Raw genomic sequence first — 25,655 nt, 5'->3', positions numbered from 1 at the left:
AATATTCATTTTGGGAGTAAAGTTTTCATTTAATGTTTATACAAACAGCCTTTAGGATAGAAGAAATCATAGACATATCTATAGACATCTATTCCATAGACATATCTATAGAAATAATTCAAATCAACTGGACTTGCTGTGGATCATTGTGGATTCTGATAAACAGATTATGCTGATTGGAGCAACATTCCGGAGAATATAAAGCAAAGCAAGATCCTATGTACAAATTATTCTGAATTGAGAAAGCCAGTTGGATGACCTGGATAAATGAGAACTTTCACAAACAAATCATAGACATAATTAGCACCATTATGCCCCCCCCCACCAATCTTGAGCTCCTCACACTGTGCATGTGTGAGTGCAGAAGATCCCCTGTTGTAATGTACGTAAAACACCTTTTTCATGTCTCAGCGGGCCCCGGGTTAGATCGCACCCCCCTGGTAGTTACGTCACTGCTAACACAGAAGCATTTGGTCATGACTTCACCTTATATGCGCTCCACTGCCTGGGAATGAGTGAGTTAACACAATCCACCGGCATAAAACTATGTCAAAAGTGGAATGCATGAACAAATGTAAACTACTACAGTACTAGTTACACTAATAGGGTTCTTAGACCACTTTTTTTGTTTCTTTTAGAGCCCGCCACATGTATATTTTGTTTATACATATAGTTTTTTTAACATAGTTACATTTGTTTGTTCAAAATACCTTCTATTTTGGATCATGAAAAAACACCTCAATAATAAACACAAATGAGTACAAGCAGGCAAAATATAATGGAATCAATTAGCTAATATGTTTAGGTGCTCTCGGACCTGCTTTTGTAACAGCCCTTTTACAGGGTTGGTTCCCTTTCCATTAACTTTTAGTATGTTATAAAATGGCCAATTCTAAGCAACCAAAATGCTCTGTAAGACTACTAATGTATTGTTACTGCTGCTCTTTATAGTCCAGTCTCTTATTCAAATCAGCACATGATAATAAATATGTTACTGGGACCCACAGCAAATTACATTTAGGGCACCAAAATGGTTTCTACTACAATATATTGATATTATAAAAGGGGTTGTTCACCTTAAAATTAACTTTTAGTATGATTTAGAGGGCAATATTCTGAGCAATCAGTTTTAATCTTTTATTATTTGTGGTTTTTGAGTTATTTAGCTTTTTATTCAGCAGCTCTCCAGTTTGCAAAATCAACAGTCTGGCTGCTAGGGTCCAAATTACCCTACCAACCAAGCTTTGATTTGAATAAGAGACAGAAATATAAATAGAAGAAGGCCTGAATAGATAGATGAGTAATAAAAAGTACCAATAACAATACATATGTATCCTTACAGAGCATTTGTTTTTAGATGGGGGTCAGTGTCCCTCATTTGAAAGCTGGAAAGAGTCAGAAGAGAGAGGCAAAGAATTCAAAAACTATAAAAAATAAATAATGAAGTGCAATTGAAAAATTGCTTAGCATTGACCATTCTATAACATACTAAAAGTGAACTTAACAGTTAACCATTAATTAGGGCCTCATTGGGTCCGCTACACTCCTGGCCCCAGAATCAAAGGGTCTGCTTCCTCCATAGCTATGTCCTTACTTACTAACATAACTATCTTACTAATGGTACGGGTGATGACCCAGATAAAAACACACATGTAGAAGGGGCAGATTTATCAAATTGTGAGTTCAGATTTGAATAAATAAAGACTCACATTCTATTCATACATAGAAGGACATTTATCAACGGGTATTTGATAAATACCCTTCTAAAAATCCCCCAGGAACATGAGTGAGTTTTTATTTATTAAAATCTGAACTCACATTTTGATAAATCTGCCCCTTAGTAACAGACCTGTCAACCTTACAAGATTTTAAGGCAATGATGCATATTTATACCTTTGGGGATGATGAGGCACAGTGTGTGTCTGGGTGTAACTAGGCATGAAATCTCTGTAAATCTAAAGCTTTTTTTTGTTATGGCACCTCACATTATCCTACTAGCAATGCTAACAGTGCTTTGTATCTCCTTGGCTATAAAATAATGTCATTACCTTTAGTACATGCATAACCACACAAGTATCTAGTATGTAGGCCAAAAAGACTGATATATTGTATAAAGTTAGAGCAATCACAAGTGCAGTGGTTATTCAAGTTGTATTGTTCAGTGGCCTGAAAACTAATTTTGGTGAAAAATGTGGACAAAACACATTGGAAAAAAGGAAGACTAAGTTTAGTAAGTCTTTAAAATTCTGCCTCACTATTTCATGATCTCGAGGTAAAACATTCACTTTATTTTCACAGTGTTAGCTGTAGCCATAATATAGCATAACTATAACATAGCTATTGATTTGAAATCACAGTGTCATGTGACTGTTTATGCAGCATGTATAGAATCTGCCATATTGATAATATCACTATGTGATCAGAATCATTACGCACAATGGAGCTGTTCTACAAACTAAAATGCTAAAGTAGAGATGTCGATAGTAATCAATTAGCAATTAATTTTGAACAGTCTACTACAATTACTATAAATGAATTCAAAGACCAGATTGGTTTCTATTCACAAATGTACAGAAACGGAACTGGAGGGGGGCGGGCCCTGGCGCAGGACGCGCAGCCGGGCCCCCCCGCCCCCTCCGTACACCCGGAACTGGCCGGGAATATGCGGCGCGTGGACTGCCGGGGGGCACTGAGGGGGTGAGGGCCCTGGCCCGCTCGCACCCCCTGCTCCGCCGGTAGTTCCGCCCCTGCAAATGTACTTGTTAAAGTTAGCACCTATTTTTAAACAAACATGGATGAAAGTTAGAACTCATCATTTGATAAAATCCCATAGGAATGAATAGAATGTGGTTGAGTTTTGATATTTGATAAATCTGCCCCTTAGTACTTGTATAGCTTTCCTAAGTATTGTTTCAGTTGTGTTGTTATTTGGCATTGTTCCATTTTAATAATTTTAAGCTAAGAATCATAATATGGACACTGCAAGAATGATTTTTTTAATGGATTTAGAAGATAACTGCAATTCTGAGGATACAATGTCAGCTGTTAGTTCCTAAACTGTGGAGAATGCATCAGCTACAGAGTGACATTAAAACCAACTGCATTAGGGTAAGTGAGGTAGAAGTGAGGAATGAACTGGCAAAACAAATGGGCTAAACAAATATAGTAAGAAAATAAAATACAGTAGATCTGTGCTTTTCTGAATACATAAAGTAAAAGGAAACAATTTAGTCTTACATCAGGGAGTAGCAGGGTCAGACTGTGCCAGTTTATATTTGTTCTCCCTTATAATGCCTTTACTGAGAAGGCCAAGAGGAAAACAGAACAGGCTGAGATAGGCAGCTGTCAGATACCAGCTGTGAGAAGAGAATGCCTAAAGGCTTGTGCTGTGAAAAGACAAGTAGATAGATCCACTGGAATTTTCAAAGTGAAAGAAACAAACAAGCAGCTCTATACAAAACATCACAGTTATAAACATAGTAGATTTGTTATACAAAATGTATGCTAACTACTTCTTCCCATTTTAAAAATTGAAGAGTGGGGTGAAAGTGTAAAACCACTTTCAAATAAATATGCTGATAAACGCTGCAAGGCCCCTCCAGACTCTGCAGGTTATTGACTATGTATGTGGCTAAAGATTTCTATTGCCAGTGTTTTGGTGGATAAATTGGGTATTGGATGTTCTTCTGCTTAGGGAAAAAAATAGAAACCTTTCTCACATCTTTCCTAAGCAGAAGAACATCAGAGCAGCCTCTTTCTTTCTCCTGACAACTTCCTTGACTATTTGGTCGTCAGACTGGTGGGAAAATGAGCAGCAGGTGTCGCTGTTGGAACAAAATTCATTCACATTAACAGTACATGTAACCTTTAATATTTTGGAATTAAAAATAAATAAATAATGAATGTACATTGCAAAAGTGCTTAGAATAGCCCCCCTCATCAATTTTACATGCACTTATTTTAAAGGTTTACTTATCATTTAAAGGGGTAGTTCACCTTTACGTTAACTATTAATATGGTTTAGAATGGTCAGTTCTTAGACACTTTTCAATTGGTTTTCATTTTTTAAAGTTTTTGAATGATTTGCCTTCACCTTCATACTCTTTCTAACTTTGAAATAGGGGTCACTGACTCCAGTAACCCAAAAATTGTGCTTTATAAGGCTACAATTTTATTGTTTTTGTTACATTTTATTATCTTTCTACTCCAGTTGTCTTTTTTATATTCAATTGTCCTATTCAAACCACTGCTTGGTTGCTAGGGTGACTTGAACCCTTGCAAGCAAAAAGCTTCTGAATTCCCAACTGGATTGCAGCTGAACAAAAAGCTAAATTCAAAAAACATAAATAAACAAATATGACTGTCTTAGAATAGCACTCTTTAGAACATACTAACAGTTGATTTTAAGGTGAACAACCCCTTAAATAAAGAGTAAAACTTTCCCTGACCCAAATTAGTTCCCAAAAGACAAAGCAGGAAGTTCTATTCAGTTCTGGAGAGACAGGCAGGCTGTTCCTATATGGAAGCAATTTGGCTGAAGCCATCATGTAAGTTAACTGTTTGCAAAGGATTGTTGTTATTTTTAGTTAAAGGGGTTGTTCACCTTTAAATGAACTTTTAGTATGATGTAGAGAGTGATATTCTGAGACAATTTGGAATTGGTTTTCATTTTCTATTATTTAAGGTTTTTGACATATTTATCTTTTTATTCAGCAACTCTTCAATTTGCATTTTAAGCTATCTGGTTGCTAATTCCCCTAGGAACCATGCATTGATTTAAATAAGAGACTGGAAAATGAATAGGAGAGGGGCTGAATAGAAAGATGAGGAATACCAAGTAGCAATAACAATACATTTGTAGCCTTCCAGAGCATAAATTTTTTATAGGGATGCACCAAATCCACTTTTTTGGGTTTGGCCACCCGAATCCTTCGTGAACGATTCAGCCGAATACCTAACTGAATGCGAACCCTAATTTGCATATGCAAATCAGCGAGGGAGAGGGAAAAATACTGCCGCGCACAATGAGCGTGGCTAAAAAAATTTTTACTTCCATGTTTTGTGACGAAAAGTCACATGATTTTAAGGATTCGGATTCGGTTCGGCCAGGCTGAAGGATTCGGCCGAATCCTGCTGAAAATGGCAGAATCCTGGCTGAATACCGAACCGAATCCTGGATTCGGTGCATCCCTAGTTTTTTAGAAGAGGGTCATCGACACCTATTTAAAAGCTGCAAAGAGTCAGAAGAAAAAGGCAAATAACTATAAAAAAAATAATGAAAACCAATTTAAAAGTTGCTTAGAATTGGCCATTCTATAACATACTAAAAGTTACTTTAAAGGTGAACCATCCCTTTAACACAGCATATTAACAGTTAATAAAAACATACACAGTAAAGTCAAGCTGCTCAGAAGTATCTTAAAGTCAGAGCTATACAGTATGCAGCAATTCTATTAGGAACAAAATAGTCAAATTTGCACTCCAATCACTTGGAAAAACAGCCAAACTTTCTTGTCATATGATCACCATTGGCAAAAAAGGGCACTCATTCTAGTATGGTAAATTTACTATGATGCAGACACTATCAATTTGCAATAAGTTTTTTTTTGTACTTTAAATTCTATGCTTTTTTTTTAATCAGCAGTTTTTCAGTTTGGAATTTCCATAACTATATGGTTGATAGGGCTCAATTTACCCTAGAAACCAGACAATAGTTTGAATGCCGGTGCAAGCACTAAATGTACAGTGCTTACATGGGAACAGTTATGTTTCCTAGCATTAAGAGGGTTATTTATCAAAGGTTGTATTACAAAGTTATGTGAATTTTTTTAAATCTAATAAATTCAAATGTACTCACATTTTGAATTGGAGGTTAAGAAAAAACTTTCAAATTCAAATTGAGTTTTTCTCCGAAAAAAACTTAAATGTCAGGAAGGCAATTAACATCTTCAAATGGTTCGTCAGACCTCTGCCACTGACTTCTACACAATTCGCCAGGTTTTGAATGTTCCCCATGTGTTGAAGTGTCGAATCAGAAGTGTTTCCACTCGAATTCAAATTCACATTCGAGTTGTGACCCTAATAAAAATTTGAAAAATCGAATTTGAATTTATGATTCGAACCTTAGTAAATCTGCCCCTTAATGTACATATGTTTCAGTGTATTCACTGGAATAAAGTGGGTTCCAGCATAATATATGTCTTGGCAGTTATAAGTGGGTTGAAAACCATATAAGAAAATATTTCCTTATGTTTTTAATCCTCCTTTTATGGTGCAATAATATAGTAACATAGTAAGTTAGGTTGAAAAAAGACACATGTCCATCAAGTTCAACCTTTTAACTCTATTTCAACCTGCCTAATAGCTAGTTGATCCAGAGGAAGGCATACAAATATCATTTGAAGCCTCTCTGATTTGCCTCAGAGGGAAACAATATTCCTTCCTGACTCCAAAATGGCAATTGAACTAGTCCCTGGATCAACTTGTACTATGAGCTATCTTCCATAACCCTGTATTCCCTCATTTGCTATAAAGCCACCCAACCCCTTCTTAAAGCTATCTATTCCACATCTTTACAGCTCTCACTGTAAAAACCCCTTCTGAATATTTAGGCTGAACCTCCTTTCTTCCAATCGGAATGGGTGATGTTGCGTTAGCGGAAACAACTACTGGTAAATAAATCATTAGAGAGATTATTATATGATCCCCTTATATATTTATACATAGTTATCATATCACCCCTTAAGCTCCTCTTCTCCAACATAAACAACCCCAATTTGGCCAGTCTTTCCTCATAGCTAAGATTTTCCATACCTTTTACCAGCTTAGTTGCCCTTCTTTGTACCCTCTCTAATTCAATAATGTCCCGTTTGAGCACTGGCGACCAGAACTGTATGGCATATTCTAGATGTGGCCTTAACAGTGCTCTATAATACAGTCGAAGAATGACCCCTTCCTGCTGTGAGTCTATGCCACTTTTAATCCAGTTCAAGACCTAATTTGCCCTTATTTGCTGATGATTGCTACAGCCAAGTTTATTATCTACAAGGACTCCAAGGTCCTTTTCCATTATGAATTTGCCTAATGCAGTCCAATTAAGGGAATAAGTGGTTGGATATTTTTATATCCCAGGTGCATGATTTTACATTTATCAACATTGAATCTCATTTGCCACTTAGCTGCCCCAACTGCCAGTTTGTCAAGATCGTGTTGCAAGGATGCCGCATCCTGGATGGAATTAATTGGGCTGGATAATTTTGTGTCATTTGCAAACACTGATACATTACTTACAATACCCTCCCCTAAGTCATTAATGAACAAGGTAAATAAAAGTGGACCCAATACTGAGTTCGGAGGGACCCCACAAAGAAACTTACTCCAAGTAGAGAATGTACCATTAACAACCACCCTCTGTACCTAGGGTTGCCACAAAAAGGGGCGGAGCTGATGAGGGTGCCGTGAAGGGGGCGGGCCATGGGGGAGTAGCGTCACAAAAGGGGAGGGGCCATGTGGGGGTAGCGTCACAAAAGGGGAGGGGCCACCGCCCAAAGCCGACGAAAATGTAAGTTTTCATCGGCGGGCAGGGGATTTTGCATTGCCGGTAAATTTGTAATACCGGCCCCGGCCCTATCTGTACCTGATCCTGTAGCCTGTTTTCTATCCATGTGCAAACGACTTCATTAAGCCCAACAGACCTACTGCCCCCCCCCGTCCAGCATCTTAAAAACGTAATCATAAAAAGCAATCAAATTTGTCTGACATGACCTATCCTTGTAATATCATACTTGCCAGCTATCCAAAACTCTCTGGGACAGTCCTGGCACATGAACTTCAAACTGGCACAGGTATAGCCAAAATAATTGCAATTAGTACAAAGATTAACTGGGCATGGCTGCTGCAGATCAGGTTTGAACTAAAATGCCCCAGGATCAAGTATTGAATACCAGTGGATCATCTAGGCTCTAGGCCCCAGCCCAGAACAATTTACATAAGCCCTTTATTATTTCCACCACAGGCACTCTGTTTCTATTTACTCTGGTTATAAACAGATCCTGCAGTCACAGGGAGGCCCAGACTGAAGGTCTGCTTTCCTCTATAAGATACCCCATCTCCCCAGCCACTTTCATAACTATTCTGACACGAGTGGCTGGGAGTGTGCTGTTGTGTGCGTGCAGGCAGGTGGTGGGAGGGCCAGGTATGGGTTGCTGTGTAGGTAGGGTTTCCACCTTTTCTGGAAAAAATACTGGCCTTCCTATATATATTTATCTTTTTCCCCTATTAATAACATTGGGCTCAACCATAAATTTTACTGGCCAGCCCAGTAAAATACCGGCTAGGTGGCAGCCCTATGTGCAGGCCCCTCAGATGATTTTTTTTTTGCAGGGGATAGAGTCCAGTGCATTTTTTGAAACCCATAGCTGCAATTTGACCCACATGTAACCGCTACCCGCAACCGACCGCGTGCTTGCTTCCTGGACCCGGACCCGCATTTTGACCCATATAGCAGCCACGTCTGAAGCAGGCAGAGTGCGGCAGTGAGGCAGTTCGTATGGTAGTGGTACAGTGACAGTGGTGGAAGTGGTGCTAGGCGGGGAGCCTTCCAAGGAGAATGGCTGGTGTGGCTTCTGGATGCAAGATTGGGCTGCCTTGTGCAGATCTGTGTGTGTTCGCTGCACACTAGTCGAGACTCTGTCCTCGTGGTTCGAAAAAGGAGCAGAGTCACACAGCCCAGCATGCCAAGAAATTTAGCAACGATGTGGAGTTACTAGCGTGCGTCGTGACATCACAATGCACTCTTGAGACTCACAGGAGAATCAATGGCTCGCACGCCTACCTTGCAGTATAACCATAAGAAGACAACCAGGGCAGAAATTTGAATGTAAAACCCCTCTCACATGAACCAGACCCGATCTAGGGGGTACATATTAGGTTATCACCTGAAAACCAACCCGCATTAAGATTAGGTTATGATTTTCCACCCACAATTCTGTCAGATGTCCGGTACCGGACCCGATGCAGGAATCTAGCAGGGGAGCTGGACGAAGTTGTTACTCCGCTGGATGTCATATCCTTCGGAGGCTCGTTCTTACACTCAAAATGATTGCTGCAAATCACACCATAGCTGACCTTTTGGACTGTCTAGGAGAAAAATACAGAACATATCTTTGTATGGGTCCCAGACCCTGTCAGGGAGAGACAGGCAGGAGTGCTATACTGGACCCAGTCACAGGGTGTTCTAGTTGGTCATGAAAGTAGCAAGAAATTAGTGGTGCTTGGTGAGATATAGGGTAGGCAGGTGAGGGGCATATCATACAGGATCCCATGATTCACTACAGAAACCCTGACCAGCACCATAGTAAGAGAACCAATTATGGAGAACTATATGCAGTTAACTATATGAGACTTCAGGCTGAAAAGCTATGAAGAACCTGGCTCTGTTATGTATGTGGACTATTAAAGAACCTCCATTCTTCTTTACATGAGAAGAGGGTTTTACCATACAGCAAAAGTCAGTATTCATTATGAATCCCAGATTTCCAAGCTCTTAAACTCCAGATGTTAAAAATTCAATTCATATTAGAGCTTCTTTTGTGTTTTTTTTTTTGCATTTAATAAAATTGTGTTTTAATGGCATTATTTAAATGCACAATTTTTAGCACATACAAGTTCACATCATGGGAAAAGATACGAAAATTGATAAATCAGCCCCCGTGTATAGCATCTTCAGGCTGAAGAGTTTATAGGCATGGTTGTGTTTGAATGAGTAAATATACATGGGGAATATAAGAGGAATATGTAAACTTAGTGTAAAACAATGTTAGAGTCTGTGGTGCATTGATAACTGAGGGACATTTAATAGCTGGACAACAGCTGGAACTTCTGCAAACACATCACTCTTGCACATAATCCTAGAGATGTCATATAGCAGCCTAGAGTAGTTAGCAACACAATAAGAACCTATTTCACCACAGAAACTAATACTAACACATTGCGTCAGGCTGCTGTGTGGCTTCAGTAGAGTAACATATGTACAGACTTCTAATGATAGGTAACCCCAGTGCTCAAGACTGGCAAAGAGAATGACTGTAGAAAAAGTCTGTGGAAGTGTCTTTGAAGAAAAAAATAAACAGTAATCATTAAGTAAATAACATGAATAACTGAAAATACTTGATCCAAATTTCTACTCGTCTGTTATTTTTTAGATATTTTTTTTTCTCTACACTTTAACCGATAAACAACTGTGGTGTTAATTTAGGGTAAGGCCACACTGGGCGTTTTGGGGAGATTCGGTCACCTAGTGACTAATCGCCTCGTCTTTGCGGCAACCAATCTCCCCAAATTCCTTCCCTGACTCTGCGCCGGCTTAAAATTAAAAAAACGCAGGCGCTAATCACACGTGTGTGATTAGCACCAGCGTTTTTTCATTTTAGCCAGCGCAGAGTGAGGGAAGGTGTTTGGGGAGATTGGTCACTGCAAAAACAAGGCGATTAGTCACCAGGTGACCAAATCTCCCCAAAATGCCCAGTGTGGTCTGGCCCTTAGAAGTACAGAACATAATTTATGTATGTGACAAGCTATTGGGAAGGATTCACTTTGTTTCTTGTATGACCATTAAGGGGTTACACTGGAAGTAAAAGTGGTTACATTAGTGATGCCTAACAGGTGACCCGCTTCATGTTCTTCTGTGGCCCCATGCGGTGGGACCTAATAGAAAACCTTTGTCTGCACCTACCCAGTAATTACTTTATATATATTATACAATGTATTTTTTTAAGTTGCTCATATAACTTTTAAACATACAATAGTTAATTTACAGTGATGTGCAAGAAATGCACATAAAATTACCAATTTTTTAACCCAAAATGCAGCATTCTCTTAGAGAAATTCAGCATGCAGGCTCTTTCTAAGTAGCAAGTGCCACAAATTGGACACTAAATAGCGTTCATGAATTAATTTTTAGTATGATATAGAGAGAGTGATATTATGAGACAATATGCAATTGGTTTAAATTTTTTATTATTTCCATTCCATGTAGCTTTTATTCAGCAGCTATCCAGTTGCTAGGGTCCTAGTTACCCTAGAAACCATGCTTTCATTTGAATAAGAAACTGGAATATGACTAGGAGAGGGCCTGAATAGAAATATGATTAATAAAAAGTAGCAGTAACAATACATTTGTAGCTTTACAGAGTATAGTTTTAGGTCAGTAAGTGAGTGTCAGAAGAAGTAAAGGAAATCATTAAAAAACCATAAAAAATGAAGGCCAATTGAAGTTGTTTAGAATTAGCCATTCTATAGTATTCTAAAAGTTAACTTAAAGGTGAACCACCACTTTAGTGTGGAGTTGAATAGGGGGAAGTTTGTTGCTGTGTAGTTGCAACATTCAGAGGGAGTCAGTGTTAATTTCAGGGCTCCTTCAAAATATCAATTTTATGTGAAATGTCAATTTTTCTAGTGCTCGCCTTCCTCTGACCTGGATGTTATATGAGCTTTGCAAAAGGTTGAATCTAACCTTGACAATGTAACTTTGATATTATGTGACAGAAGACAAGTCCTTAGACAAAAACAGAGGAACTATACTTTTTTAGAGAATTAATCCAGGTGATTGATATAGGCACTGCTATTTTACAGGGGCGAGGAAAATATAACTCCCCCATATCAGGCTGAATCCAATTAACTCTTGCCTCTCTTAAACCTGTTTGTGTTGTGTCAGAATAAAGAAAGATATGTTGTCTTTAACTAATGGGTTGTAAATATTGGGAACTTTTTTTGTACCAAATTATAGTCGGCATTCAGCTTTGTTTAATGGGCAGCCCCAGTGCATTATCTACTTCTTGGTTGGTTTGTAAATCCTGGGTATAGCATAACACTAAATGGGGCTTATAAACAGGGTCGGACTGGGGGGCCCGGGGGCCCACCGGGACTGGTGTCCAGGGCCCCCCTCTGGCCCCCGCTACCTACTTGTTAGGCGAATCCCTGCTCGGCGCCCAGACGGCGCATCGCGCATGCGCAAACCTTTTTTATTATTTTTTTAAAAACTGTTTGGGAGAGGGGGACTGGCCCGGCGGGTATTTTCCCGGTATCCCGCCGGGCCAGTCCGACACTGCTTATAAAGTCAACTAATCACAAACAAAATAGAAAAAACCCATGCTTTAGTTCTGATATCTTAAATAAACTCATCTGGGCAATGATCATGTTGATACACATATAAGATCTTCGTGTGAACTGTTTTTTAACCTGTTTTGGCCAGCATGTGTGCATCCAAACAATGATGGTACCATAATAAGAGAAAGTGAGACAGACCATGAGTCAAGGTCAGGAATGTCATGTATGTTGGAGTGTAAAGGCTGAATAGTTCCAGGAGCCAGTAAGGGAATGGGATTGTGTTCCGCCAAATCAACTCTAAAAAAATACCACTGAAGCTCCCTGATTCTAAGTAAATGATGCTGACCATGGACTGCAGGACAGGACATTTAGCCTGGCCTGGTCAGCATTCTGAAGAAGCCTTCAGGTATTTACTACAAGTGTTTTGATCCCTGGCCAACAGGCTACTAATTCAGCAATGCAAGACCAATGTGGTGCCCAATATCTGCCTGTGAGTAAAACAGGGCCAGAACTAGGGGGAAGGCAGAGTAGGCGCCGGCCTAGGGGGCAATCATGGGGGGGTGCACTTTTAAGGGTAATTGTTTTTTAAACCCTTATTTGCTTTGCCTTTAATAGTTTTTTCAATTTTATAAACCACCTCTTCCAACCCCCTTTTGCCCGTGATTCGTACTGCAGGCAAAATCACTCCCCAGCTCCCTCTTGGCAGCTGCTGGCACAGCTACATATTTGTGGGCAATATCGTGGCAGCTAAACAGATGATATGATGGATTTTTGTCTGCTAATGGCACAAGTACATATATTGTGGATTTTTTGGCTGATGCTGATACAGGTACAGATTGGGGGCAATATGAGGGTTTGACTGCTGCTGGCTCAGGTACATGGGACAATAGGGTGGCTGCTGGCACTGGTACACAGATGTTTGGGGCAATATGATGGATATTTGGCTCCTGCTGGCACAGATACAAATTAGGGGCAATATTTTTCTGGCTGCCGCTGGCATAGATACATATCCATAACAATATTATGGATGTTTTGGTTTATGCTGACACAGGTACAGATTGGGTGCAATCTGAGGGATTGACTGGCATTGGCATAGGTACAAATGGAGGCAATATGATAGGTGCTGGCACAGGTACAGAAGGTAATATGAATGGTAAGGTGGGAAATGGTAATGCAGGACGGGGTGGGGGGCACTAATTGAAGCCCTTGCCTAGGGTGCCAAAATACCTTGGCCTAGCCCTGGCATATAAGCACCTTGAGAAGCAATAATAGATAATGTGAAGGACAGGGCAGGGGAAGCTCATAAAGCAGCAACTATGTGACTGAGGTAAAGCCTGAATAGTTACTCACTCTGTACCAAAGTCCCACTCATTTGTGTCAGTTGTGATTGTGTAAGAGCAGAGCCAGTGAATGGATGAAGTAAGCGTTGGTGTGTCTGAAAGTGAGCAGCGAGACAGAGCTCGGAGTTGGTGACTGTGAGAGGAAACTTGGAGACATATTGAGAGTATAGAGTTACAACACCGACACAGTCTGAGCTTTCCTGTGCGGGAGGAGACACCCACTCAGTGGATAGAGGGGAGAGACTGCAAGTGAATGAGTACTATCCGCCCCTGAACACTGACGGGATGGGCGGACTCTCCAGTCACAGCTCAGCTGGGTGAGCCCTGAGTACAGTCTCCCTCCTTGAATCTCAGAGCTCGGCTCTCTTTTCGTGGCTGCCAGTGCGGAAGGAGATGCCTTCCATTTACATGATTATCATTCTCTCCCAGTCCATCTGACCGCAGTGGGAAGCCCGTAGGGATCTGTAACCTGTAGCTGCTGGCAGGCACAACATTGTGTGGCGAAATCTCCCCCTTCTTGCACGTTTCCTCGTCACACTGGACTTTCTTTTTCCCTGATTAAAAAAAAAAAAAGCAGTCAACCTTGGGCCCTCCTCTGTGTGTGTGTGTGTCCCAGAGGGAACGATGGCTGCAGACGGAGCTAGATCTCGGTTTGGCAATCTTGGCTACCGCGGAGGGGGAGGCAGCAATAACAGTAGCCCGTCTTCTAGCCCCAAGCTCGGAGGGGGAAGGAACAGGACCCCGCCGCAACAGCATAAGCGAACGGCATCCCCTCACTCTTCACCAGGAGCCAAACACCAGCAGCTCAAACAGGCGCCCCTGTCCCCGGCTCACAGCTTCAGGAAAGTCACCCTCACCAAGCCCACCTTCTGTCACCACTGCACGGATTTTATATGGGGGCTCGGCGGCTTCCAGTGTGAAGGTAAAGACAAACAGCCCTATGGTGTCCGTGTGGCTGCCTGTCTTTTGGCTTTTCCACTTGGTTACACCCACTCTAATGAGAAAACCTTTGGTTTGTGTCGTGATGTGTTGGGGGCTTTGGAAAATGCAGTGCCATTCAGGTGTATCCCACCTGCGGCTGCTGTTGTTAAACTGCAAGTCTCACAATTGGTGGCAGCACATTTAGTATGAACACTGTGTAGGAACTCAGGGGTAGGAGCTATAATATGGCAAGGTAGCAACAGTAGGGTAAAATGGCAGTAGTAACACTTTAATCAACCTGCAGCCTTTCAGGCGTTGCTAAGGTACAGACACTGAAAGAGCAGGTGCCTTGTTTGTGAGGGGGGCAGATACAGGGAGTAGTATTTCTACAACAGCTTGGACTTCCCTCACTGTGGACCGCTTCCCTCCATTCTGCTGCCTGGAGCTCAAGGCAACGTATCATTCTGGGTCATTTACTTGAGTCTTTTTGGCTTTTCTCTATTTTTCATCTTAAGCCAGATTTCATAGCATGAGAAAGCATTTACATAGTGTGACATTGTCATTTATACTCAAAGAATTTAGTTAGTCCTATTAATGACGGCTCAGCGAGGACATAAGTGGCTTGTACGTAGCCCCTTAAAATCTCTCTTCATTTAGAGAGGCCTGACAGCAATGTTACTAATCACAGTAAATGTTTAGGATCTATTGGGACCTGGGGTTTTCCCAATAAGGGATTTTTCTGTAATTTGGATTTAAATACCTTAAAGGTGGCCATATACGGGCAGATTAAAGCTGCCGATATCGGTCCCTTAGGGCTCTTACACATGAGCGTTCTGACCTGCGCTCCCCTGCGTTCCGTTTTTTGGCGTTCAGCCGCAGGGGAGCGCAGGAATAGACGCAAGTCATTATTTGAAATGGGGCTGTACTCACTCAGGCGCGTGTAGGCGCCGAACGCAGGTTCAGACGCAACATGCTGCATTTTTCCTGCATTCGGCGCCTGAGTGAATACAGCCCCATTTCAAATAATGACTTGCGTCTATTCCTGCGCTCCCCTGCGGCTGAACGCCAAAAAACGGAACGCAGGGGAGCGCAGGTCAGAACGCTGATGTGTAAGAGCCCTTAGACTGATTCGGCAGCTTATCTGCTCATGAGTGGGGGCTCCCGACGGGTCCAACCGATCGTTATCAGGCCAAAAATCGGGCAGATATCGATCGGTCAAGTTTGATTTTTCGTACGACCGCATCAGCTAGTTGATGCAGTCCTGTGATCCGTCAGAGTCCATTCTTAGTATCGTAATCCGATCGTTCAGCCCCAGGGAAGAACATTCGGATTCATCCGATATCGCCCAGCCGTTAGTGGGCATATCGGGTCAAGATCCACTCGTTTGGCGACCTTGCCAAATGAGCGGATCTTATAGTGTATGGCCGTCTGATAAAAATGATTTAAACATTAAATCCAGTAGGAGTGTTTTGCTAGTCATATGGATTCATGAAGCCCTCACTCAGTGTCGGACTGGCCATAGGGATACCAGGAAAACTCCCGGTGGGCCCAGGTGTCACTGAGACTAGGAGAATAGAGGTTGAGTGAGGAGAGGAAGAATAATAGTACTGAGAGTGGGCCCCTGGTGTCCCAGTCCAACACTGCCCTCACTATTTAGGATAAATAGTTTTTATTGCTCCAGCTATGCTGGGAAGGGGCTAAGATAGGCCACAGTTCAGGTTATAATAAAGGTCCTAGGCTATAAAACATGCCAAGGCTGAGCTTTAAAATAGACCCTGGTATTTCAGGTATTTTCAAGTCCCCTACCATGCCAATGTAAAGCACCAGTCTGTGGCAGAGTACAGTAGCCAACTACAAGAGGTCCTCTGCACTCAACCCATTATCAATATATTTAAGACAGAGGGTCTGGTCACACCCTCATTGAACCCCTGCCTAATGGTTTTAAAAAAGTGGTGAGCACATCTTTCCCTTGTTTTTTATAGTTATACAGGAGCAGTGACCAGCTACATGTTGTAGCTCCCACCCTTCCCAGCTATAGTCAGGTGATCCCACTGGTGTCTAATAAAAGGGCAGCCAAGTTTGGGAGTTTTACTTTGAAAGCAGCTAGTAAGTTGCAGGTAAAACTTAGTCCCTTTGGAAAATGTATAATTAAGCAATTGAATTCTTAATGAATCAGATGAAAATTGAGCGTAGGACTGGCCAGATATGGGATGACTTTGATGTAGTTGGCCAGCTTAAATATATTGCAATATATGGACAAACAATCCCTGTGTTGTTTAAAGGGTAAGGCATTTTTTAGTAGCAGAATGCACAAAATGTCTCTGTCTTAAATATATTGATAATGGGTTGAGTGCAGAGGACCTCTTGTAGTTGACTATATGTATTTTGTGGTCACACCCTCATTGCACCCCCGCCTAATGGTTTTAAAAAAGTGGTGAGCACATCTTTTCCTTGTTTGTTAGAGTACAGTAGCCCCAGATATGCGCCACTGTATCCAGATTGAATATACCTGGATGACGATATTGTGCAAGTTGAAGCACTGGTGCAGGTAACCAGACCTTCAGAAATATAACCAGGACATACGTTGTATGCGCTGACACTCACTGTATCCCATGCAGTCTTGTGTAATAGAAATAAAAATGTTTATTTACATTATGGCATGGTACACAACCTTATATATTTCACGTTTTGCATATTATGTTTTGTATTAAACCTGCCCACATGGGCATGCCAGCTCACCTAACGTGTTTCCATAGTATCCAGATGCCAGTTTGGGCATCCTTTGACATCAATGTAAGCTTTCCACCATTCATCACCATGTTGTAGCTGCAAGAAATATAGGACGCATTTCAAGACAAATGATTTGCAAGAGGGTGTCATGGCAGATACTCTTTGTCTTGTATGGTTAAAAAAAACTATGTTTAACTAGCACAATAACCTATGTTTAACTATAACTAGCACTAAAGGTGCTCATACATGGGCCGATAAAAGCTGCTGACAGACCAAGTCACCAGCTTATTGGCCCATGTATGGGGCCCTCCAACGCGCTTCTCTGATCATTAGCTGGCCGAAAGTCGGGCAGATGTCGATGGACAGGACTAAAAATCCTGTCGGATAGTGGCCACATCTGTTCGTTGATGCAGTCCCGTGATCCGACCGCCCGTTACCCTTCATTATGATCCGGTCATTGGGCCCTAGGGCCCACGATCGGATCAGCCCGATATCGCCCACCTCAATTTGGGCATATTGGGGAGAGAACCGCTCATTTGGCGACTTCGCCAAACGAGCGGATATCTTAGTGTATGGCCACCTTTAGACTATAATGAATCTGTCAATAATGGAAATCTAATACAGGTATGGGACTCGTTGTGCAGAATGCTTGGGACCTGGGGTTTTCTATATAAGGCAAATCTCCATGCTTTAATTCTACTAAGAGGTTATTTATAATTCACATTAAATAAACTCAATGGGATTGTATTGTTTTCAGTAAGCATCATTTATATCTTAGTTGGGATCAAGTACAAGCTACTGTGTTATTATTGGAAAAAAAAGAAATTATTTTTTGAAATCTTATTATTATTGATTAAAATGGAGTCTTTTGGAGATGGCCTTCCCGTAATTCTGAGCTTTCTGGATAATGAGTTTCCGGATAATGGATCCCTTACCTGTACTATAAACTTTCCGTTAGCATCAATGTAACTATTTTAAACAATACTGTAGAGTCACTGGAATTAGACAGAGCTATGTTTAATTCTCATTTTGAACATGTGAATTTAAATTTGCCACATATAAATATGCTTGAAATTAAATGATACATTAAAAAAAAAAGTGTGCAGTAAATTGTGTATGGCAAATCACACGCAGACTTTTCAATTGTCTCTTTGTTGCAATAAGCTATCCTGGTTCTTCCCACTTTGGTTTTGTTTATTCTGTGATCAATGACAGTAAAACAATGCAGTAAAACATATGGTGTTAAATCTGTGCATGTAAATACTGATTTTCTTATCTGTTTGACATACTCCTCAATGAGTTTTGAATTGCTTGTTTTATTGACTTCTTCCTCAATCTGTTTTACTTGTTCAACTACAAGTAAATGAAATGCAAAATGAGCTGTCTTATAGGTTTCAGTGCTTTACCTCTGGTTTAATTAACTTTTTAGTGGTTCAGTTTTGTTGGATCCCTATAATGAAAGATTTGTATTTCTTTATTCCAGCCTTTGTCCATGATTGATAGCAGAACAAAAAAAAATCCAAAGATGTTATTTAACCCAATTAGCACAATTAAGGGTTGTATCAACCCCAGTAGGCATTGTTTTAAATGGTTTATGAGATATCTGGCTGCTAATAATCTGACTGCTAATGAAGGGATGTAGATGTGGTGGGTCTTTTCTTAGACAGCAGATAAAATATGACTGAACACAGTGGAGTTGATAGTCAACACATTGCAATATAAGCAGCACTTTGGCTTCAAATATTTATTCTTTTAAGTTTTAATTTAACATAAAAAGAAAACAAAAGCAAATACAGGGGCATTTCTGGGTCTTTGGCTTGGTTTTTGGATGCCACCCCCCTCACACCCTGTGCTTACCATGTCCAAGCATTTGGTTTGACATTGCTTGTAATTGGACTCTCTACGCTAAAATAGCCATAATTCTAAATTTTGGCTCTTGAATCACTTCTCAGTCCCAACGTTTAAGCGGTTTGATGGACTGAACATCAAAGAGGTCAAAAGGACCTCTTAACTAATATAGAATAAAGTTACAATTTTTAACCTCCATTGCCATGGTCGCAGGAGTGCGTGCAGATTTATTTTGAAGATTGACTTTGCCTATGCTACGGGTTCGGGGCACGGCACCCGGGCCATTCGGCTAACTCGGTGAGTGACAAGTTCTTTTGCTGATTTCTACTATTTGAAGCAATATTCGAGCGACGGGCCTGGGTTTGGACACCCAGGTCATACATTTCTACTTGGTAAGGATTACCTTGTGGCCTGCTTTAATTTAACTTAATTGATTAAGCATTTAATGGGGCTTCTACCCTGTAAGCAAGTTTAGAAGTGGTTTTGTTCTATTAACATACAAATAGTCCTAAAGAGATTGGAGCCAGCAGTCTTATTGTTTATATGGATACTGAACATCAAAACCACTTAAACTTTGGGACTGAGAAGTGATTGTTTTAAAGTACAGTGTAAATGCATTACTTTTAAACTTTTTATATAATAAAAGTTTTTTCATGCTATGGGCAATGCACCTCTGTTTTAATCCATTGATAGATTGCTGCTGAGGATCCATGTGGGAAGCAAGTTAATTTATAGATACACATCTGAAAAAGTATAATCCTAAAAGAGTAGGAAATGCGGCTTATGGAACCGGTGCTGTCTGTTTTGGGCAAATAGAATACTGCATGATTGAAATAATCACACTACAGCTCCTCCCTGGCCTCTATTAGGGTTTTAAAGGGCAACTTAACCCAAACTTTTTAAGACACTTTTTTGATATGTCACAAAGGGTGATTTGATTATTTTATAACATGCTACACTATATGCACTTTATATTTTGTTGTTTACTCCCATGCTAGCCTTGCAGCGCTAGCCGTTCCGTTGGACATTTTGTATTGGTACTTGTAGAGATTGTATCTGGACCGGCAGGAGGAGAAAGACTGAAGGTTTAGAAATCTAATAATTTTCTGTTTGCCACCTGTAAGATTACCTAGTGGTCCAGTGGGTCGGTGGGGACGGCTGCCACGCTCCCTGTAGGGACGCTAACTTCTGCATGCCGATGCATGTGTCTATGTGTGCGCGTCTTTTTACTTTGGTGCGCCTTGTGACGTCATTGCGTTTTGGCGCGAAATTCAAATATTTAAAGGGGCCTCGACCAAACATTCACTGCCCAACGAAAGGTCTATTCCATAGTTCCTGGGTGTGTTTTCCAAGTCTGATCTTTGTTCTTGACCCTTGCCTGTCCCTGATTTTTTTTTTTCTGCTGCTTGTTACTGACCATTCTTCAGTACCCTATTCTGTACCATGTTACTGTTTGGTGTTGACCCTGGCCTGTGACCTTGTAAGCCATGACTGGGTTCTTGGAGTCAGTTCTTGGTTTGGGATACCCTACTTTACATCACCTTTGTATTTTTCATTTATATTATATAAATATGTTATATGTAAGGCTATAGTAAAATGGAGATGCCAGCCAACTATGCTAAGGACTCTCTTTAGCTGTTTAAAACTTAACTAAGGCCCACTTAGCTGGCCAAACTATCGGGCTAAAGGGGAACTAATTTAACAGTCCCCTACATTAAATAATAAGCTGTTTTTATCACAGGTCCATGGATGCCTGCTTTTATACAAAGCATACATCAGTTTTGAATATATACAAGGTAATACATTTTCAAAAATCCGTTTTTTCCAATATCAGAGGGAGTGCAGTATCACTGAGAATGGACTACATCATAATCCGAAAAGTTTCTTCTGTACTCTTCTTTGTGGTGCACTGTACATCTATTCGGTGTGTGGATAATTTAAGCCAATTCTTTATTTTTGTTATAATCACTATGATTCTGTTCCTAAGTCACTCATTGGGTATTCCACATGAAGTGCAAAGTGTAGGGCAGGACGCTAATATGCGAAGCTGCATCCTGGGCGCTGAACGCTGGCGACTTTTCGCTAGCGTTACTTCGGCAGTGCGAGCATTTCATAGCGAAGATGCGGTACCATTTGTTTGTGCCTAGCGAAAATTCGCTAGTGATCTTACACTTAGGTCAATTTGAATAGGGCGAGTACATTAAAGTTGTATGGACGACTTTATTAGAGCTGTTAGTGCAAATGCTTGAAGTTACCACTTTTTATTACAAATGTCCAAGGAACCTTAATAAAGACAAAAGAGTTAATATTATGCCCTTTACATGAGCCCATTGTAAAATTAATGCTCTATATGTTCCATTTGTTCTCAAATGTCTGGGGAAAAATGTTAAGCCAAAAAAAGTTTGTTGGGACTTTTGCAGGCAATCCCGCTTAAAAAAAGGAAAAGTCGCCAGTGTTTTTTAAAGTTTAATTTATTTTCGGCAGACAGGATATGATGTAATTGACACGAGATTGAGGAAGATCTAACTTCATTTTAGCAGTTCGCCTGGGCTGAGGTGACGAAGTAAACACCTGAGCGAAAAGTCGACTGCCGATCGAGTGTGAATAAACTATAGCAAAGGTCCTGTTCACTATCGAATTGCTGTCTGTGCCTGTTGGTAAATTGGCAATGTCCCTGCGGATTGGATTTCTGGTGAAAAGTCGCTAACGTTAGCCACTTCGCCTTTTAATAAATTTGCCCATTTGTATCTTAATTAGCCACATGGATTTGCTGAGATATACAAAACCAACCCAACACTAGCATTTACATGAAAATAAAGACACTTTTTGGTGGGTTGAAAAAGAGATTTTTAGTCGTGTCATTTCCTCTATTTGTTTTACAAAACCAGCAGTGGCTTCATTTGTTACCTCCTTTTAAAAAAATGTTAGGTATTACAGGTATGCATCACAAAAATATACACAAACAAACAACCATGTATGAAGTTATTTTGTTTTGTGATACATTTCACCTTTTATGCAATGATAAATTGCATTTGGGCTTAGAGAAACATTGATTATATGCTTAATAGAATACATCGTATTCCTTTTCTGTAAAGGAGTAATCAAACTGAATAGAAATGAAGAGCAAGGAATACATTTTAGGTTTTCCTTTAGAGTGTTACCTTCTGCTGCAGTCATTAGGAATGTGGCTCTGTATACAGTTCTGGTACATTGCCGTGTGTTTCTATTTCAAGGCTATGTGACATATTTTTGTATTTGGAACACCACACATCAGTTAAATGTGAAGGTTGTTGATATTCCAGTTATTTATTTATTTTTTATGTTATAGTTTTTATTACTGTGTTATTACACTGTGTACATAATTCAAATGCAAATTTAATCTACCATTTAAAGTTTTATTCTTAACCCAATATTTTTTTTTTTAAGTTGTGATATTGATGTGTAGGCAGCCATGTTCGTTCTGCCTGGCCATGTGCTTTCAGAAAGAGGTAGCACTTCACAGTGGAACTGCTTTCAGATAAGCTTTAGGTTTTCCTACTCTCCTTCTCTGACTGAAAGAGTCAACACTTGGCTTAGCCGGACTTGGGTTTTTTACTATTAAGTGTTGTTCTCATATCTACAATTAGGTCAGGCGTAGGAGCATTTTTAGCAGTGCAGGTGTCAGGTAGGTTTTATCTGGTTACCTTCTTGTCGTTCTGCTGTGAAGGGGGGTGATGCCACTCCAGCAAGTAACTTGGATCCTTCCAGGTAGCTGCTAAAATGACAAACTCGAAAGCTGCTGAATAAAAAGCTAATCATTAAAAAACCACCACATGTAAAATGAAGACCAATTGCAAATGGTCTCAAAATATCAGTCTACGTCACATATTTAATGCGTTATTGCAAAGGTGAACCATCCCTTTCACCGTGTCATTACTTCCGATCCGTGCACACTAAAGCTTCCCATTTTTAGTTTTTTATCACCAGTGAAAATTTTTCAAGGAATTCTGTATTCCAAAATGTATCGTTATTTTCTAAACTTTTTTTCTTTTGAGGAAAAGAAATGTAAAAATATTTTTTGGATTGTCACATTTGCCATGAACTTGCATTTCATTTCATTTTCTTACAACTCAACAAACAAACAAACCGTTTTATCTCGTATGACTCGTTTTGTGTCACTTCCAGCATGTGATTCTATTTGTGCAAGTCTGCTGCAACTATTGAAGCAACTCTTTTTGGGAACCCCTGGAATGACCATAACACAGGCAGCGGTTTACCTCTATGTTACCAGTCATACTTTTGCATCAATTTATATCCAAAATAAAGTTCTTTGAACTTTCTAGGCCAATTTTTAAACAAAAAGATTCTGCTGAATTTACACGAGCATTCAACAGAACTCTAAATTCTTCCTGTGTGTATATGTAAGTAAATAAAATATATAAATAGATATGTATGCTGAATTTAGACTGTCTTTCGATTGGATAGCTCTTGCTACATCTAAATATTCATTGTGTACTGATTAATGTGATGCGTACATTGTAAGAGAGTTCATTGTTGCTTCCAGCTGCTAGCCTTTGTTTATGTAATAAACTAAAATAGCACAGAGTGTATCAACAAAAATGGCTTTTGACATAAGGTTGCACTGCTGGTTAGCATCTTCTTGACTGTTGGATGCCTGTGGTGTTTAATAGTTTCACCCCTAAGTAGATGCAGTGTTTTTGTTGTATAATGACCAGTATCCATGGTATCATGGTGTTTTACTGCTTATTATTTATGCTGTTTTTATAACGGCTTGAAAAACTGGTTATGTGAAGCATAAACTGTTTTTGCGTAATAAAGAATTAGAAATTACCCTTTACAGGTATATCATTCTTCATATGTATTTATTTTTGGCATATATATAGGTCTTCTTTCCTTTTCTTATGTATAGTTCCTCTATTAAAGGGGACCTTTCACTCTAAGAAGTAATTCCAAATCTTATTTTATGATGTTGGTCAATTAACTATACTTACACTCTAAATTATCTTTTCTTCTTCAGTCTTGGAATTCACAATCACAACAAGCAGGCAGGTGCCATTCTGTAAAACTGTTATTTAGGCAGCTGTACATAAAGGTACCAAAATCTTGTTAATATGCTAGAATAGGGCGCCTGATGCCCATGCATGTAGTTATATATATAGACCGATTGTAATTAATCCTTAGGTAGAAGGTATCCTGAGTTTTTATGACTCCTTCAAAGGAGCTCATCCTGTCTTGTAATAAAATGCAAGATAAGAAATAGGTGGGACACATTCCAAGAGACCATCTGAAGAGGGTCTTTTACATTTCAAAGAGGAACTGTTTGTACAGTTGTTATTGGTAAAAGGGACATCTAAAGAAATTAGCTGGTTTTCCTATTTAACTTGTCATCAGCCAATCAGAACCATTCCCCATTTGGGTCAATGGCATAGAAACAGTATAACAATGGAATTGGTTTTTGGCTGAAGAAAAGAAGAAGAAAGGGGAAGGAGGTCTGAAGAGAAAGGGAAGGAGAGGAGAAGAGATTAGGAAGCAGAGGAGAAGAGGAAGGGAAGAAGAGGGAGAGAGAGAAGGAAGGAAGTATAACCTGTGGGCACATTTTGAAAGATCTCTGTATCATTTGCTGTCTCTGGGCTGGATAATCTGAATAAATCGTTTCATCTCTGGGAACCTTGGTTGCATCTTTTACCTGGCTGTGGTAAATTGCGGACTACACATTTCTCTTAACACTATATGGATAATATTGCGGAATACACAACAATGCACAGGCTACACAATTAGGTGGCGAAGAGGGAGGAGGAATGCGAGGAGAGCAGTGACATCTAGGAAGTGCAGAATGGGAAGTGAATGTAATTGCCTGCCCACCTGCCTCTTAACCTAAGGCAGTGATCCCCAACCAGTAGCTCGCAAGCAACATGTTGCTCTCTAACTTGGATGTTGCTCTCAGTGGCCTCAAAGCAGGTGCCTATTTTTGAATTCCAGGCTTGGAAGCAAGTTGTATTTGCAAAAAAACTGATTATTGGGCCAAGTAGAGCCTCCTGTAGGCTGCCAGTCCACATAGGGGATATATATATATATTCAGTTTAAATAGTGTTTGTGTGCCTTTTTTCTATAAACCCAACAGGTATGGGAGGAATTGAATGTCTCTGTAAGCCTAAAACTGGCCATAGACACAAAGATAAAGTAGTCAGAATCAAAGGTTTGCACGATTTTCAGACGATGTGTGGATCACGTTTTTTTTCGTACCATGACGATCCGACAGGTTAGAAGATTTCTGTGGACTAACAATAATATTTCTGCATGTATTCCCTATCTGACGATATTAATGGGTGACTGTCACACCATGTTCTTCAAAACTGTGCATCTCGTTAGCATTAGCATTGGTGACTGGAGGACACTTTTGTGTCTTGTGTGTTCTATGTCTATGGCAGGGGTAGGCAACCTGAGGCTCCGGAGCCTCATGCAGCTCTTTATCCTGCTTGCTGCGGCTCGGTCTTGTGGCTTTGCCTATCAGGTTGGCTATACCTCTATACTGCCGTCGCACCTGCTGGCGGCTGCTTGAGTGTGTGACCGGGGTAAGTTAACGGTTAGATTACTGCAGTCGCACACTCAGGAAGCTGCCAGCAGTTGTGAGGGCTGTATAGATATCCCAGGAGTGACAGGCAAGACTGAGCAGCAGCAAGATGATTCATCATGGTCCTTAACGCGGTCACA

At 40.3% G+C, this 25,655-nt stretch overlaps 1 protein-coding gene across 1 annotated transcript in view; it reads left to right on the top strand.

Moving 5' to 3' along the window:
- The first annotated feature begins 13,285 nt into the window (after positions 1-13,285).
- The window catches only part of dgkq.S (diacylglycerol kinase theta S homeolog), a 96,497-nt gene continuing 84,127 nt past the window's right edge, over positions 13,286-25,655 (top strand). The window contains exon 1 of the mRNA XM_018239916.2: positions 13,286-14,367. Coding sequence (XP_018095405.1) covers positions 14,070-14,367 — 298 coding nt within the window. The 5' untranslated portion in view covers positions 13,286-14,069. The remainder of the gene's footprint in view (positions 14,368-25,655) is intronic.

Source organism: Xenopus laevis, chromosome 1S (genome assembly GCF_017654675.1).
Source record: "Xenopus laevis strain J_2021 chromosome 1S, Xenopus_laevis_v10.1, whole genome shotgun sequence".
NCBI lineage: Eukaryota > Metazoa > Chordata > Amphibia > Anura > Pipidae > Xenopus > Xenopus laevis.
The sequence above is the reverse complement of the archived record's forward strand: the minus strand, read 5'-3'. Positions and strand labels throughout refer to the sequence as shown.